The 15,072-nt window shown below is 39.3% G+C and overlaps 1 protein-coding gene across 4 annotated transcripts in view; it reads left to right on the top strand.

Moving 5' to 3' along the window:
* Positions 1-15,072, top strand: part of adamtsl3 (ADAMTS-like 3) — a 301,025-nt gene that overhangs the window by 157,698 nt on the left and 128,255 nt on the right. For all 4 annotated transcript variants that reach the window (XM_067597526.1, XM_067597542.1, XM_067597552.1 and 1 more), the window contains one exon: positions 6,552-6,788. In XM_067597526.1, coding sequence (XP_067453627.1) covers positions 6,552-6,788 — 237 coding nt within the window. The remainder of the gene's footprint in view (positions 1-6,551; positions 6,789-15,072) is intronic.

The following is a 15,072-nucleotide window of genomic DNA, read 5'->3' on the forward strand; positions in this document are numbered from 1 at the left end:
TCTGTCTACAATGAGGCGATGAGTAAAGTTTTAGCTCAGTAGTCAGCGCAGTCGTCTATGATCTGGGAGACTTGAGTTTGAGACCCGATGTGGGGACCTCCTTCATAAGGTAGTTTATTCATGACCACTTATTGTAACACTTTAATTTTCTAAAATTAAAAGAGTAATAACAACAAAAACAGGATTTTTAAGCCTCTTTCCACTTTTATTCGAATGCAAATACAAATAATTTTGCTGCCTCAACAAACAACTTAAGCCTTCTTTGTTGACCCATGAATGTTGATATTAGTATCAACATTCATGTGTGAACGAAGAAGGCTTAAGTTTGAGCTCTGACTCTCTCATTCAGCCACTTTTCACAATAAATGACCACAATAATGACAAACGATTTCTCTTTAAAGATATAACAGTGTTTATAAAATAATAGCAAAGTTAACAGTTAGCCGATGCTTCAATCAATAAATCACTATCCTAAATCTAATTCTACATAAGTAATAACAACAGCAGCTATGTACAGTGAAAACACATGCAAGTGGGAGCGTGTGTGTGTTTGTGTGCGTGTGTGTGGGTGTCAAGATGGTGGACGTGATCTGGTGTGATGACGTCGCACAAGAGTTTAGATGGTGGACGTGACTATGGGAGGAAGTCACATCACGCAAGAACCAAATGGCGGAAGTGACTGTGGTGTTTCGGTTAGAACAATATCAAGACCCAATTCAGTGTATGAAAACACATGTCTGATGGTAGATAATGAGGAGCAGAGCGGTGCTGTGTCCCATGTTATCTGACTGTCAGATGTATACGAGAGGTGTGTGTTGTGTCCGTGTGTGCATGTGTGTGTGTGGGTTAGTAGCAAGAGAGGGAAGAAAGAGGAGGAAAAGCAACCGTTGGAGGGAGAGAAGTGGTTACTTTGTCCGCAGAGAGTGGGCATACAGACGGCAGGCTGTAACGCACGCTGTCTGATTTCCGATCAACAAACAACTTACTTTTTCACTCACAGTGGCACAAACACAGCAGTCCCAAGTGGGACAAACACATAAAACAGTCTAACATGGTGAACACAACTAAACAGGCAGCAAACTTCAAATAGTCCTCGGAGTGTAGCAGAACAAAGGGACTCAGCGGTCCGTCAATTCACACAACAAAAACAACAGCATTGAAGCTGAAAATAACACACAATATAACACTGTCTCTGCCCAGACTTAAGCCTCTTATGTGGTCGCTTCAGAAAGCGAGAAGGGGGTGTTTCAGTCCATCTGGTCTGGCTCAGTTCCTAGGCTCGGATGCTGACGGGGCTGCCCTCGCGCTCTGTCGGCGGGTTTCACGGCAGCTGATCCTCGGTGGATGTTGCAGAGAAAACAGCGGAGTCAACTTAGTTGAAGAAGAGTGGGGCATAGAAGTTATCAGTATTTTCATGAAGAAAATCCTTTTTTTTCTTCCAGTTGGTGAGGGGGACACATGCACAGGGTTACCTCCTTTAGTAAACTGGCTCACTGAGAAAGCAAAGCTTCCTCCAGCAAAGTTCCACAGAATGGCGAGGATGTCTGTCTCCAGCCGGTACTTAAAGGGGCAATGACGTCATGGCTACGTTGCCATGACTCCCAGTGGTGTTGTTAATGCATCTCTGCCAATGAAAGATGACAGTTTGGGACTTCACCCAGAGTTCACACCAAGGTGCGAACTGAGGAGAGCATGCTGGGAGATGGAGTCTGTTTTGGACTCCCTTTGATTGACTTGGCGCCCTTCCCTGTTATCAGGCTTTGTGACTGCATTCAGGCCTGCCTTTGTCTCATGCACATGGAGTATGAGGCCCAACAGCTTAAAATAGTTTGTTTTGTTTTGTTTTAGAATTTTTAACGATATACTGTATATATATAAATACTCCCTCTCATCCACCTCCCATGGGGGGTGGTGGTGTGTCCTTCCTCAAACTTGAGCCTTCTACCAGAGGCCTGGGAATTTTAGGGTTCTGCGCAGTATCTTAGCTGTTCCTAAGATATATATATATATATACATATGTACTCAAAGATGGCACTCCATTCATACCTTTGAAAGTTGCTTGGTAGCCCATAAATTGGCTTCCGACTGTAAAGAAATTACCCAGATGTTGCCCACACTACCGCAATTGTGGACCCATAGAGCATGCTCACTAGAGACTTCCACTGGCCAAGCCGGCTAACTTCCGGTTGGCTTCTTGTTCACTCGAATGGGATAAAATCATTATACATTCTAGACTTTCCAAATGTTGTCGGACCGAATGGATCAGACTCTGATAGTGAAACAGGTCATTTTTCTATGGAAGGCCATTTCCGCCATTTGTGCTGAAAAAATAAAAGATCCTGTAAGTCATTATTATGAGAAACTATCTCATAATAATGACTTAGTATCTCATAATAATGATTTAGTATCTCAAAATAATGACTTAGTATCTCATAATAATGAGTTGGTGGCATAACGCCTCTAGATGGTGTTGTTCAGTCATTTTCAAGCTAATTCCTGAACTGAAAAACATAACTAAGTCATTATTTTGAGATAGTAAGTCATTATTTTGAGATAGTAAGTCATTATTATGAGATACTAAGTCATTATTTTGTGATAGTTCCTCATTATAATGACTTAAGGATCTTTTTTTTTCATCACAGTGGCAGAAATGGGCCTCCATATTTTCCAGTGATTGTGTGTGGGGAAAATGCTTTTTGGGCCACTGTTCATCACGTGAAGGACCTGGAAGTTGTAATTACACGGTTTAGCCACTATGTCAAAGTGGCTTCATAGCCCGGCACACTCCCTGGGGGCTTGGGCATGATATGCAACAATTGTCCCCGGCTGGAATCAAACCATAAATGCTGTTAGCGAGGTAAAAGATACACCACTCTATAACACAATTGTAAAATGAACTGTGTGTTTTTGCAAGTTCAATTAGATCCACAGAGGGATGATTCTTCTCTAGTGAAGCTGATTGCGTTGCCTCAGTTTCAGTATTTGGAATCTTGCAGTTAATAATTCATGCTTACCAACTTAATAATGAATCTTCTGTAGAGTAAATACCTTGTCAAAATTAAAGTGTGCAGAAGTCAGTAAACTACACCTGTTATTTCAATGTGTCAAATACATTTTTAACCAACATTTTATAACTGCTAGTCGTGAATACTAATAAGGCTGCCACTTAGAACTCTCATTTCCTTTTCCTTACTTGAACATGTCACCTGAAACTTTGTTGAAATGTTGAAAACCAAACCAAAACAGATTCAAGAAGGGATTTGAAAAGATTCAGATTCAGAATTTTGTCAAACCCCAACACTATTTATGGTACACTCCCCAAGTTTTTCATGACACTCAACAGCTCAAAACTTCAGGTTTCCTCCTAGCTTGCTGTTAAGGATTTGAAACTCAGCAATGAGCTGTGAGGAAGTTTGGTGATTTCAGGATGCTACTCTGTGCTGTAACACGACTAAGGACTGTATGTTCCATCTACTATTTCCTGTTTATTTCACTACTCATAAGAGGAAAGAATATGAAACTGTGGGCTTTAAATATACTCTCATCCTTCTATGACTACTGGGTATTAATTCAAGTAACACCACAAATACACAAATATGTGATGCACTGTATGTGTAGAAGCAGAGTAGGAATTTCTTCCACAACTTCACCTACTTCCAAGGTGCATGGAGAAGGAAAAATAGGTCAAAACTCCAGCAGTGAGAGTAGGGAAATAAAGAACACATCCATTCTTTTGCTATAATAAAATCTGTCTAATGTTATATGTGAATAATCTCTCTCCCAGTCCTTGAGAGTTCATCCTGTAATATCAATGGTCGTCATTTGATCCATTGGAGACCAACAACCACAACCGCCCCCATGATGGCAGCTCCATAGTAGGTCTGCACTTTCCCAAACCACAGAAACAAATCCAGCCTGTTGAAACAACCTTCTTACACCATTTTTAATCAGAGGAAGACAAGTCTTATTTCTCTCCTTTGCCCACTGATGCGGTTCAGTCTGGATTCATTGTAGAACTTCAGTCAGATTCAGTGGGAAGTGTTCCCAAGATAATATTTATCCCATCTCCCTCCTCCACACATGGAGGCTAAGTCTGTCTGAACTGAAGGCTCTGTTCAGCAGGCTCCATAAAGGCATCAGAAGGATATGTATACTGGCAGAGTGTGAGTGAGTGAAGCTGATGTGTCAGACTGCAAGTGTCTAGTTCTCAGTCAGGGAGAGGAGGACAGAGTTATTGGCTGCCAAAAGTCTCCCAGTTGTCACCCGCAGGAACAAGCATCGTTTATTGATCTGAGACAGCTTTCAGTCCCAAGAAGCATCCAGGTGTTAATCTGTTGACAGCTTTTCTGCAGCCTTACCTCCTCTGCCATGCTCAGATGGGCTGGATTTTTTCCAATGTCCAGTTTGAATCACAAACAAACACAAGCTGCATGGAATCCAATATTTTATTAACTGTTTCAATACCTGTATGTGGTATTGTAGAAAATGCATTTCTGACACCTTGGCTCATGTTCAGGGATCCCACATATCCAATATGGACATTCTTTATTTTGGTTTCCAAGGCTGACTGATGAATTTGCCAGGCTGATATGTTGGCCGATATGGGTTTATTGCAGATAAAGTTGGTGCTTGTAAAGTTGGTTTAGATGTGAGCTACAAACTAATCACTGATTACATTTCTGAGATATCCCTGCTGACGATGGTTTACAGGTCCATGTAATGAATTAATGATACGGATGCTATAAAAAGCCACACAGCTGTGTGTAACCTGGCTGCTGGAGAACCTCATCGGTGCAATCTGTGAGACTGCACTTCTTCCCTGGTTGTTTCACTGACAGGTTCAAACACCAGTGGACCAGGTGGCGAATTAATATGAAAATGGCTGGTTCAGGGCATGTCTTCCTCCATTTATGGCTCATTGTGGGAGCAGAAATGAGGCTCGTTCATGTGCGCCCTGTTTCGCAATAACTGAGATTTATAAAACAGGCAAAACAAAACAAAAGGGCTGGATGAAGGTGAATATAAATCAGAGAGTGTGGTGATTATTAAATACTTTCTCAGCCAGTCACAGCACTGCTCTCACAGCTCTGAAACAGTTGTGCCAATTACAGTTAAATGTGATAACGACAGCTCAACAAACCTTCTACCGGAAATGTCTGGATGGCTCAGAGCATCATGACATGAACACACATCACCACAAATCTGCAGCGAAAGACAGATGGAGTAGATGTTTTCATCAGTTAGTTAATATAATAATGGTAGAAATAGAAAAAATAAAAATATATTTGGTGAAGCATTGGAGCAACGTTATTTCAGCCCTAATTCTAATGTATCTCACCTTGTAAATGTTCACATAGTTTAGTAATTAATGTTACACAACAGCATTTGAACTGCAATGTATTTCAAGAATAAAACATGAAACGCTACTTTTGCTAAAAAAAAAAAAAGATAGAAAAAGAGGGTATGATGAGCCCTGCTAACCCAACACCTCCTACATAAAAAGGAAGAATATTGAGTTATAACCAACTAGTCTGATGTGTGTAGAGGTGTGTGGTTATTCTGTAGCAGCCTGGTGACATTTTCAGGTGATTTAATGAAGGTAAACACAATGAATGAGCGTGCATAATGGTGCTGCGCACTTCTCTGACCAGAGGCTGCAGACATATCAACATATCTGTCCTGTTGCCTCAGATGCTGCAGGGATTTAATGAAGAGGCTTTTCATACAGTATAAAGTAGCTGTGGATAACAATATAAGAATCACCCACATTCATTTATAGATAAGATTTTTTTATAGATCTGATTTTGGTTGGATAGTGTGTGACAAAGTGAGTGAGAACACACCATTTTTCTCCATTACACTTCGTGTTTCTTTCCATGCTTGTCATTGGAACAGAACACAAGAACAGAGTGTTTAATTTAAATAACTTATTTATATTTCAAGCATTAAAACGTTATTGCAGCACATTTGCAGCAAGTTTTTAGTTTGCTCTTGTAGATAAAATCAACAAACTTTCAGCAGAGTGACGCGGTGCCAAAAACAGATGTGGTTCTGAGACGTCTATTTTCTGTGCCACATCTAGGACCAAATTGAATCCATAATACAACAGCTTGCTTTTCACTGCTTCATTTGATTGAACTTCCCATGTGTTTGTCCCTCTTGCCCCACCTGTGCACAGTGTGTGCGGCACTGGTCACCAAAATACCACAACAGGCAAAGTGAGTTTCAAGGTCAGGAAAATGCCATTACATTACACGCTACAGTTGTAGCGCTGCTTGCACTGGTTGTTTCACCTCCGTGAAAATAGGTCCCTAAATTGGTGGAAAACTCTGGAGCAGTAACAGGAGCTGTCATTGGCCAGACATCATTTGTAGTCCTGTGAGCTCGTCCAAGCAGAGTCTCCCTTATCACCTGGCCTCTAAGAGCTTCTGTTACTGTCTGAGCTGGGCCTTATTTCATATTTACTGTGGTACACTTGCTGCAAATGTATCAGAAAAGTGAGTTAATGCAGTGGCCCTCTCCAACTTCTGTCCTTGCTAATCTCTCCTCAGGAATGCCCACCAGAGTCAGGTGACTTCCGGACCCAGCAGTGTTCAGCCCACAATGACATCAAGCACCAGGGTGTCTCCCATGAGTGGATCCCAGCACCTTACGACCACTCAGCACCCTGTGCACTAAGATGTCAGGCAAAAGGAAGGAGTCTCACTGTTGAACTGGCCCCCAAGGTGCTGGATGGAACACGTTGCCGTGCAGACGCCTTTGACATGTGTATCAGTGGAGTGTGTCAGGTAAGTGATGGTATTATGAATCAGTTGTTGTCCAGTCAGTGTCACTCACCTCTGACATTATTAGACTCCTCCACCATTTGTCTCATTACCTATGTGAGTGAAAAATGGTGCGATGGCAATAAACGGTATCAAAACAAGAATTAGCACAGCTCTGTGACATCAAATGTTACCCAGCAGAGGCTTATGTTTGATATGTAATTTTATAACTGCTAGCATGTTCTTTCCAGGTCCTTTAGTTTCATTTGTATGCTGTTGATGTCTCTACACTTCTCTCTCATCCTCATATTTAATAATACTGAATTGTAGGTTTTATTATTCTTGCAAGTCTGCAGCAGTGCAGAATTACAGAAAGTGTGCATTTACTGCTGCCCACTGTCTTTTAATGGAAGAAAAAGTCCTTTCACACACTTGCTGTTTATACAATGGGACATCGCTGAGCTTTCACAGACATAAGTCAGAGTGAGCATGAAACAAACCAGAACTTGACAGGCATCAATGGATCATTTCTCTCTTGTGAAGGCAACCTCAGACTACAGGACCTGATACACATGAACCTGTAGTATTATTCATTTTAAAATGTGATAGCTGTCTTCTAGCCAAGTATAAACACATTCTTTTATAAAAACAGTTTATTAACATGTTATAAAATGCATCAAAGTCATTGTAACTGTCAGCCCTATACAACGACTCTTTATACTGGGACTTTGTCAAGTAAAATACAGTGGAGATTCTTTAAATGTGAAATATCTGATAAAAGAATAAACAAGACTAATAACCTGACTGACCATGCACATCTATCCTAGTAAAGTATTCAGAGCCCCACATAGAGAGTTGTTTAATAATAGATACAAGAGTACATAAGAGTAATTGTATTCAGTTTATTGATCAGCATATTGCATTATTCTTACAAACAACATCCTTAATTAGATGGGATGCATTTAAAGCTTAATCCTTTAAATCAAATCAATTTGGAGAGGAAATGTCAAAGATTAAAAGACAAATTAAAATATGAGAACGTGAGCTACCAGGAATGATAAATTATTACACATATAATGATATGGAGAGAAAATAAGTAAATTGCTTTACAATTCTACAAAATAAAAATTGATCTAACAGTGAATACAGCTTATGATCTCTCTTTTGCTTTTTGTGTCTTGTTTATATAGGAGAAAAACTGAAAACCAATAAGTATATTAAAAAAAAAGAACCTGGCCAAACATCCAGTGTCAACCTCATCACTTCTAGTAGGCAGCTCTATTCTGCACTCAGTAGTTTTGTGTAAATTATTCTTATTCTGTAAATATTCTTGACATACAGGATATCATTGCTCAGAGTATTCACATCGCAGCTTTGCTTTGCAGCCAATAATGTGGTGTTGCATGTGGTAGTGGGCCTTCATGAAATGAAAGGATGAGCTGAAACATGGAAACTTTAGTCCCTGCAGTGTCATAATCATGTCAGAGACTCTATATTTAGTTGAGCTTTGTTTTAGGATGCACAGAAGGGGGATTTACTGCAGATATGTTCTATTCCCAGGCTGGCTGCTTGATTAGAGGCTGTTTGTGAGTGCATGACAGGAGGAGGAGCGCACGTATCACATTTGACAGACCCATTTCCACAACAATTATTTATATATACTCTTTGGCACATAGGTGATGTAGCAGAGGGCAGCAGTGGAGTGAAAACCTATTATGAGCTACTGAGTGTTCTCGTCCAACTGTCAAGTGAATTCAGATGCGCTTCCATCAGCTTTGTTGAAACGGAAAACAAGAATTGATGAGTTTTAGACAGCTTGTTGTTTTTTTTTCATTTTGATGTTGCTGTCAGGGTGACTATATTTCACGCTGTATGAAGATGAAAATAACAAATCAGGCTTGGCAATTTTGACGTATTCCACTTAACAGCCACACCAACCTTGACCTCTGCACAGGAGAGACATTTGTGAGAGGTTGACATTTAAAAGCACCCAAAGCAACTTTCATGGTTAAATGTTCATCTGACAGATGCATTTCTATCAACACCTACTGTATCACATCACCTTAATTAGAAGTTGCACCAACACCAGTGATCAGAGTGATTGTTATTGTGTTTAAAATTGGATTTGGTTCATCTTAATTACCAGTATCATCAGTTATTTTCATTGAAAACATTCTGAAAATGTCAAAAAAAAATCCTAAAACAAGCTGATATGGTCATCAAATATGTAATATACTATATTACAGTAATGGTATTAATTCAGCTTTTGTAAGAAAAAAGAAATATTAGCAATAGCGCCTTTATGTTTACCCGCTAAGATGAAGACAAGAGAAGTCAAGGTTTAGAGTTAAGAGGCTGTTTCTAAATTACAGGGATGCTTTGATTGTACTGACTGGTCTGTGTTTAATGACTCTGCTTCAGATACTGATGAACTCACTGACACTTTATGCAGTTATCTTGCAGTTTGTGGGGATACTGTCATTACTAAGCCCGTGTCTAGACAGCAAGCGTGTCAGATGCGTTTTTCACGTGAACGTCACATTCAACACATATACTCTCATTGTAATCTATGCAACTGTCTGCACCGGTTCCATGAAGGCTCACATCTCATGGGCGTAGCTGTGACATGAAGAGTTCATTTTCAAGAGTCTATTTTCCTCCGTTTTACATGCGTCACTACAGTCATTGTGTATCGGGCTCTGAGTACTTCCAACTCACAGATGACCTACGCTCAACACTGCACCTGAACGCCTCCAGTGTAGACACACAGATGGAGTACTCGCTGTTGCTGCTGCTGCTGACGTGCTGCTCATACTACGCTTGCTGTCTAGACACAGGGTAAGAAGCATGTTAATAATAAGCCATGGGTTACTAAATCCTTGAAAAATGTGCTAGATAGAAAACATAGGGCCTTTGTTAAAGGTGATAAGACAGATAAAAGAAAGGCAAGGGGAGAGGTCAGAGTGGAAGTTAAGAGGGCCAAGTTACAATATAAGAAAAGAAGGCAGCGTGGGATGAAATGAGGAAAATGATAGGTCAGCAAAAAACTGAAACAAGCCAGTTAGCATTGCAAGCTATCATAGCAACAAAGACCTAGCTGACGCACTAAATACTTTTTATTTAAGATTTGATACCCATGACTTTGCAGATGAACTTAGGGAAATATGCAAAGAGTCCCCCCCCCACCCACAAAGTCAAACCAGATGTTTGAAGCTCATGATGTCAAGGCAGTATTTCAGAAAAATAAGACAAATAAGAGCCCAGGGCCTCATTGTATCACAAGAAGACTGCTTAAGTATTGTTCAGAACTGCTCTGTGAGGTGTTCTGTTATATATTTAGGATGTCTGTGGAGCAGCGAAGGGTTCCAAAATTATGGAAGGAGTCCATTGTTGTCCTGGTGGCTAAAAGCAAAACGCCTAAGGAGATAAATGACTTCAGACCACAGTGGCATTGACATTACTGGTCATGAAGTCATTTGAAAGGCTGGTCAAAAGGGAAATGTTGGAAGTGGTGGGGGAGACTCTGGACCCCATGCAGTTTGCATATAGAGCTGGGATGGGAGTAGAGGATGCCTCAATCACATTACTCAACTTAGAAGGTCCTGGCACAAAAGCCAGACTTTTATTTTTGGATTTCTCATCTGCATTTAATACTATCTAGCAACATGTTTTAGCTAGGAAATTGCTTATTTATTTAATCTTGATGTAAATTCTGGGGCTGGATTGTAGATTTTTTAACATCTCAGAGGGTGAGAGTGAATGGCTTCCTGTCAGAACGGCGGAGACAGGCACATTCTGAAATTCGCTGATGATACAGTTATCATCAGCCTGCTCCATAAAGATGAATCTCAGCATTTCTACAATTAAATGCCACAAAGACCAAGGATATGGTCATTGATTTTAGAAGGAAATCATCCCACCCACCATCATCAAAGGAATTGGCATTGAATTTGTAGATTTTGTTGTATATTTGTACTTTTTGTTTTTGAAGTGGGTGTGGCTTATACCAGAAGATTTGGCTAATCTGCTTCATTTTCTGAATTATATTGTTTAATACTGCCATATATAATCATCAAAAAAGCTGTGTAACTGTTAAAAGTGCAGGTGGAAATCAATAGTGGAAACAGAACAGTGAAAAAGTAAGTCAGAATTGCATTATTTTGAAAACAGGAGTATATGTATTTAATAGGAGGAAAGTCAGATGAAAAATGAAGTTGGTCTGTATTTGTGATAACAAATGAGAAAGCTACTGACAAAAAATGGGCCATAAAAACTCATTTGGCCTAATTGCATGGAGGTTGTGCACGCAGTGGGAGGAGGTCCAGATGAAAATAGAACTAGCTGGAAAATTATAAAGTTATTGACAAATATATGAAAAGCTCCTTTAGTCTATTTGCATGCACTTCTGAGATGGTCCCTGATTTCAGCTTCTCAGTTTCTCCTCTACTGTTATGTCGCACAATGTGCCGAGCTTCAATATAGGATCATTAGATAAAAATAACAGCTGTGGATCATCATTCATCCTGCACTACACAACTAATGACAATATACTGATGATGAACCTTGCTGAATGTCTGAATATTTAAACTTTACTATCTACACATCTGTGTTCATGCTCACAGCCTATTTCAGAGCACATTATCACTACATATCCGATTAATACTAACTACTGACTATGGCAGTGTCAGTGGAAATACAGTAGTATTAATATGGCAATGTTTTTGACATCTTCTTAGTTATTTCCTTATGTATAACACTGAAAACAGACTATTCCTGCCCTCTGAAGAATTCTCACTGTAACAACAGACAATAGCAATACTGTATATCTGCACAATACCTATTCTCTAGTCACTATATCACAATATCACAACTCCCAAAATGCTTTACCAAACAGTTGCCAAAAGACCTCTCTGAAGAAACTGTATTTGAAACGGTGTATAATAATCATCTTTTTGACTAAACGCACCCAAAAATATTTATGGAAACTTGTCTGTGGTGAATTAAATGCATGTGAAGGATAATAGTGAAAGAGAAAGATGAAGGAGTTTTGGCAAAGGAGTAAAAATTAAAGAAAAAAAACTGACAGAAGAAGAGGAGTAAACAACAGAAGGAATCAGTGAGAGAGAAAGGCATTAATTCTTCTCTGTTTCCTCAATAACAGCCAAGATGGTGAGGTAACATCCTCATCAGATCCATTAACAACATGCCCTGCTTATGCAAATCCAGCTGTCTACATCACACAGCAGCAGCTCACCATACAGCTCCTATAGTGGTAAAGGCAGATGAATTTACAATCTGACACTCGAAAATACACTTTATCCTCTAATGAGAGGCTTACACCTTTCCTCATCTCTAGCTGTCATCTTTAAATATCAGGCTACAGCAGAACAGGCATTTCTACTCGCAGGAAAAGTAGCTTTCCAACTGCTTAGCTTTTCTCTGCTTGCTTCTACTCAACACTTTAAATTAAGTTTAAAATATATATAAACAATGTCAAGTAGCTGAGGGATAATGTAGCAGTGATGGACTCTACTCTAGTGGACATGAGTAAAAATATCCAGTGTTTACATATAGTGTCGTAGTATCAACATTACATTTCAGTGTTTACATCCTATTCTGTAGTTCTGTAGTCACAGTGCCAGACCCTGGTCATACGCCATTAACAAAATGACCCTTAATGCAACTGTGCTCTCTATGTAATACACTTGAGTGTGTGTGATTTCATGTCTGTACAATATCCGTTGCTGTTTCCCATCGAGTGTTTTCTTTCTCAGGCTGGACAAACCTTTTTTGTAGCATGTAGAGTGTCAGGAGGCATTCATACTTAACTAAAAACTAACAAAACCGTTCAATCATGTCTTAAGGCAAAAAGATCTTGAGAGTGAAGTTCAAATCGTGCATTCTTTATCACCTTTCCCTCTGCACACCTGGCTAATCGCTGCATGAAGTGGCTGTGCTTGGCAGTTTTGAAGAGTAACAAAAATTGTATCAAACAATTTTATTCTATTCAACAAGTGTATTCATTGTTTTACAATCACGCCTTGCCCATGATTGTATATGTGGAAAAATCATGGATGTATTATAAGAACTCAGTATTGGACTATTCAGTCAAATGAGAGTTTCTTGCCTGCTGTATAAGAAAAAAAGTTTCTGGCTTCCACATTGCGCAGCCCACTGAATATGCACAGTAGTGTTTCTCCCACTGAACCATTGACTTCACACTGGGATGATGTAACAGATTTTAAAATTGCTTTTCTTGGGTCAAGGAAAGTTTTACAAATATAAAACCTTCATGCATAAAAACTTCATAATATAAAGAGTCATAATTACCTTATTTGCAGTTAAAGGTATCCTGTCAACAGTTTTATAGGCGTCTCTTTTTTATAATGGTGGTCTATGGGGAAAATGCTTTTTGGGCTAGAGGGGATTTTTTCCGCTGCAATACCATGAGTGGCCACTGGGGAAAATTGGCAGCAAGGCTGAGCAGCAATATGCAGTTCTCTTAATATATTCATGGGAAAAATGATTTATTGGCCAGTGTGCATCATGTGATGAACCCAGAAGTTGTAATTACCCAGTGCCACCACTATGACAAAATTGCTTCACAGCCTAGCATTATCCTGGGGGCTCGTCCTTCACATTTCTGACAGCACAAGCACTAGCAAGCTATTCTGCAAGCATCTGGTCAGAAGATTGTTCTCCTTTTTCTTCATACAGTATCTGTCATATCAGAGTTTGAGGACACTCAAGAAACATATCTAATTTTTAAAGGTATACTCATACATTTTGTGAAATATGTTTTTTTATCTTACCCAAGTCACTCTTCGCCCAACATATAGGTGGCCTAACTTAGCACAAAGACAGGAAGCAGAGAAAAAGTAAGTAAGGCTACAAAAACGTGCCTTCCAACAACCCCAAAGCTGTCTTTTTTACATGCTTTGCATGCTTCTGTATGTAATCCATGTAGAATTATAAAGTGATACATTGTGGTTTTAGGAGCTGTTGCTTTTAAACTTGTTTCAAGACAGGTAGCATAAAAAATAAAGAGGTTGCCAGGTCTGCACATTGTCCTAACTCTAAACAAAACACAGGTGTCTTTTGGATGGATTGACAATAAAAATGGCGATAAAAAGTTAAAGCAATAAAAAGTAAAAATAATGAAACCTTAAGAGCAAATAAAACAGTTACATTTCAAACAAATGAATCAAGTAAAGCAAGAAAAGCTGGAAGTGAAATAGGATGAAATAAAAAATTTAAAATTTCCTAACAATAAAGATGAGGTAAGCTTTAGATTGTTAGGGTTAGCTATACCTTGTCATCAATCCAAATTCCAAGATTCTTGTACTCTGTGACTATTTCAATATTTGTATCATTCTTAGTAGAAATGATGAGGTTCATAATCAATATTTTGACCCTGATGAAAAACATGAATTTAGTTTTATCTGCATTTATAACTAACTTATGGTTATTGACTTCTAACTTCTAAATCAGCAAAGCAGCTGACACAGCCAGATGGGGAGGTGAGTGGGGCCATGGATTATAGATGAGGTGGGGTGGGGCACAGAAATAAAAAGGAGACCAGTACAAAAGCTAAAAGTGTTTAGGTTCAGGTGACCCACAGAAAGGACATCAAGCATCGAAACCATTGACTGTATATAAATATGGACGATGCGTCACCACTTCTTACCTCTATACAAAAGTGATGACAAAATATCTCCTTTCCAGGGGCTGCCATCTTACTTGTATGATGTCATGTGGAGCCAGAGTCTGCCCAGTAGAGTCGAGCAGCGGGATAGCGGCTGTCACAGCCGTCAATCATGACGTCACACCCCCTTTTTACATCAACATTTATCGTCATTTTTTAGTTTGGCTCATGTCCCATCCACTAACATGGAGGGGGCAGGACTTATGACCTATGCTGCCGGTTATACTGGATATTTGATATATTCAGTAGATATATCTTTTTAAGACCCTATTTACAACCCTTAACTGGAAGAACTACAACTGTGGTGCTGATTTATATCAAGCTGCATGGCTGCATGCTGAAGGGAATTGTAGATTTTAAAAAATATTAGTGTTTTTCCTAAGATTGCAATGATCCACATAAGTAACTCCAGTGTGCCGTTTGTTTTTATGATCCTTGAACAAAGGTATGATATAACTGGTCTCAATGAGGAAAAACATTTTGTAAATAAAAAGAAGCCTCGTTAAAGAGATATAATGCTGATCACTACTTTGTTTCTACTGACTGGCTGCTCTTCTAGGAAACATATTCACCAAAATAATTGCACATTCCTACTACATAGGT

Source organism: Thunnus thynnus, chromosome 1 (assembly GCF_963924715.1).
Source record: "Thunnus thynnus chromosome 1, fThuThy2.1, whole genome shotgun sequence".
Lineage (NCBI taxonomy): Eukaryota > Metazoa > Chordata > Actinopteri > Scombriformes > Scombridae > Thunnus > Thunnus thynnus.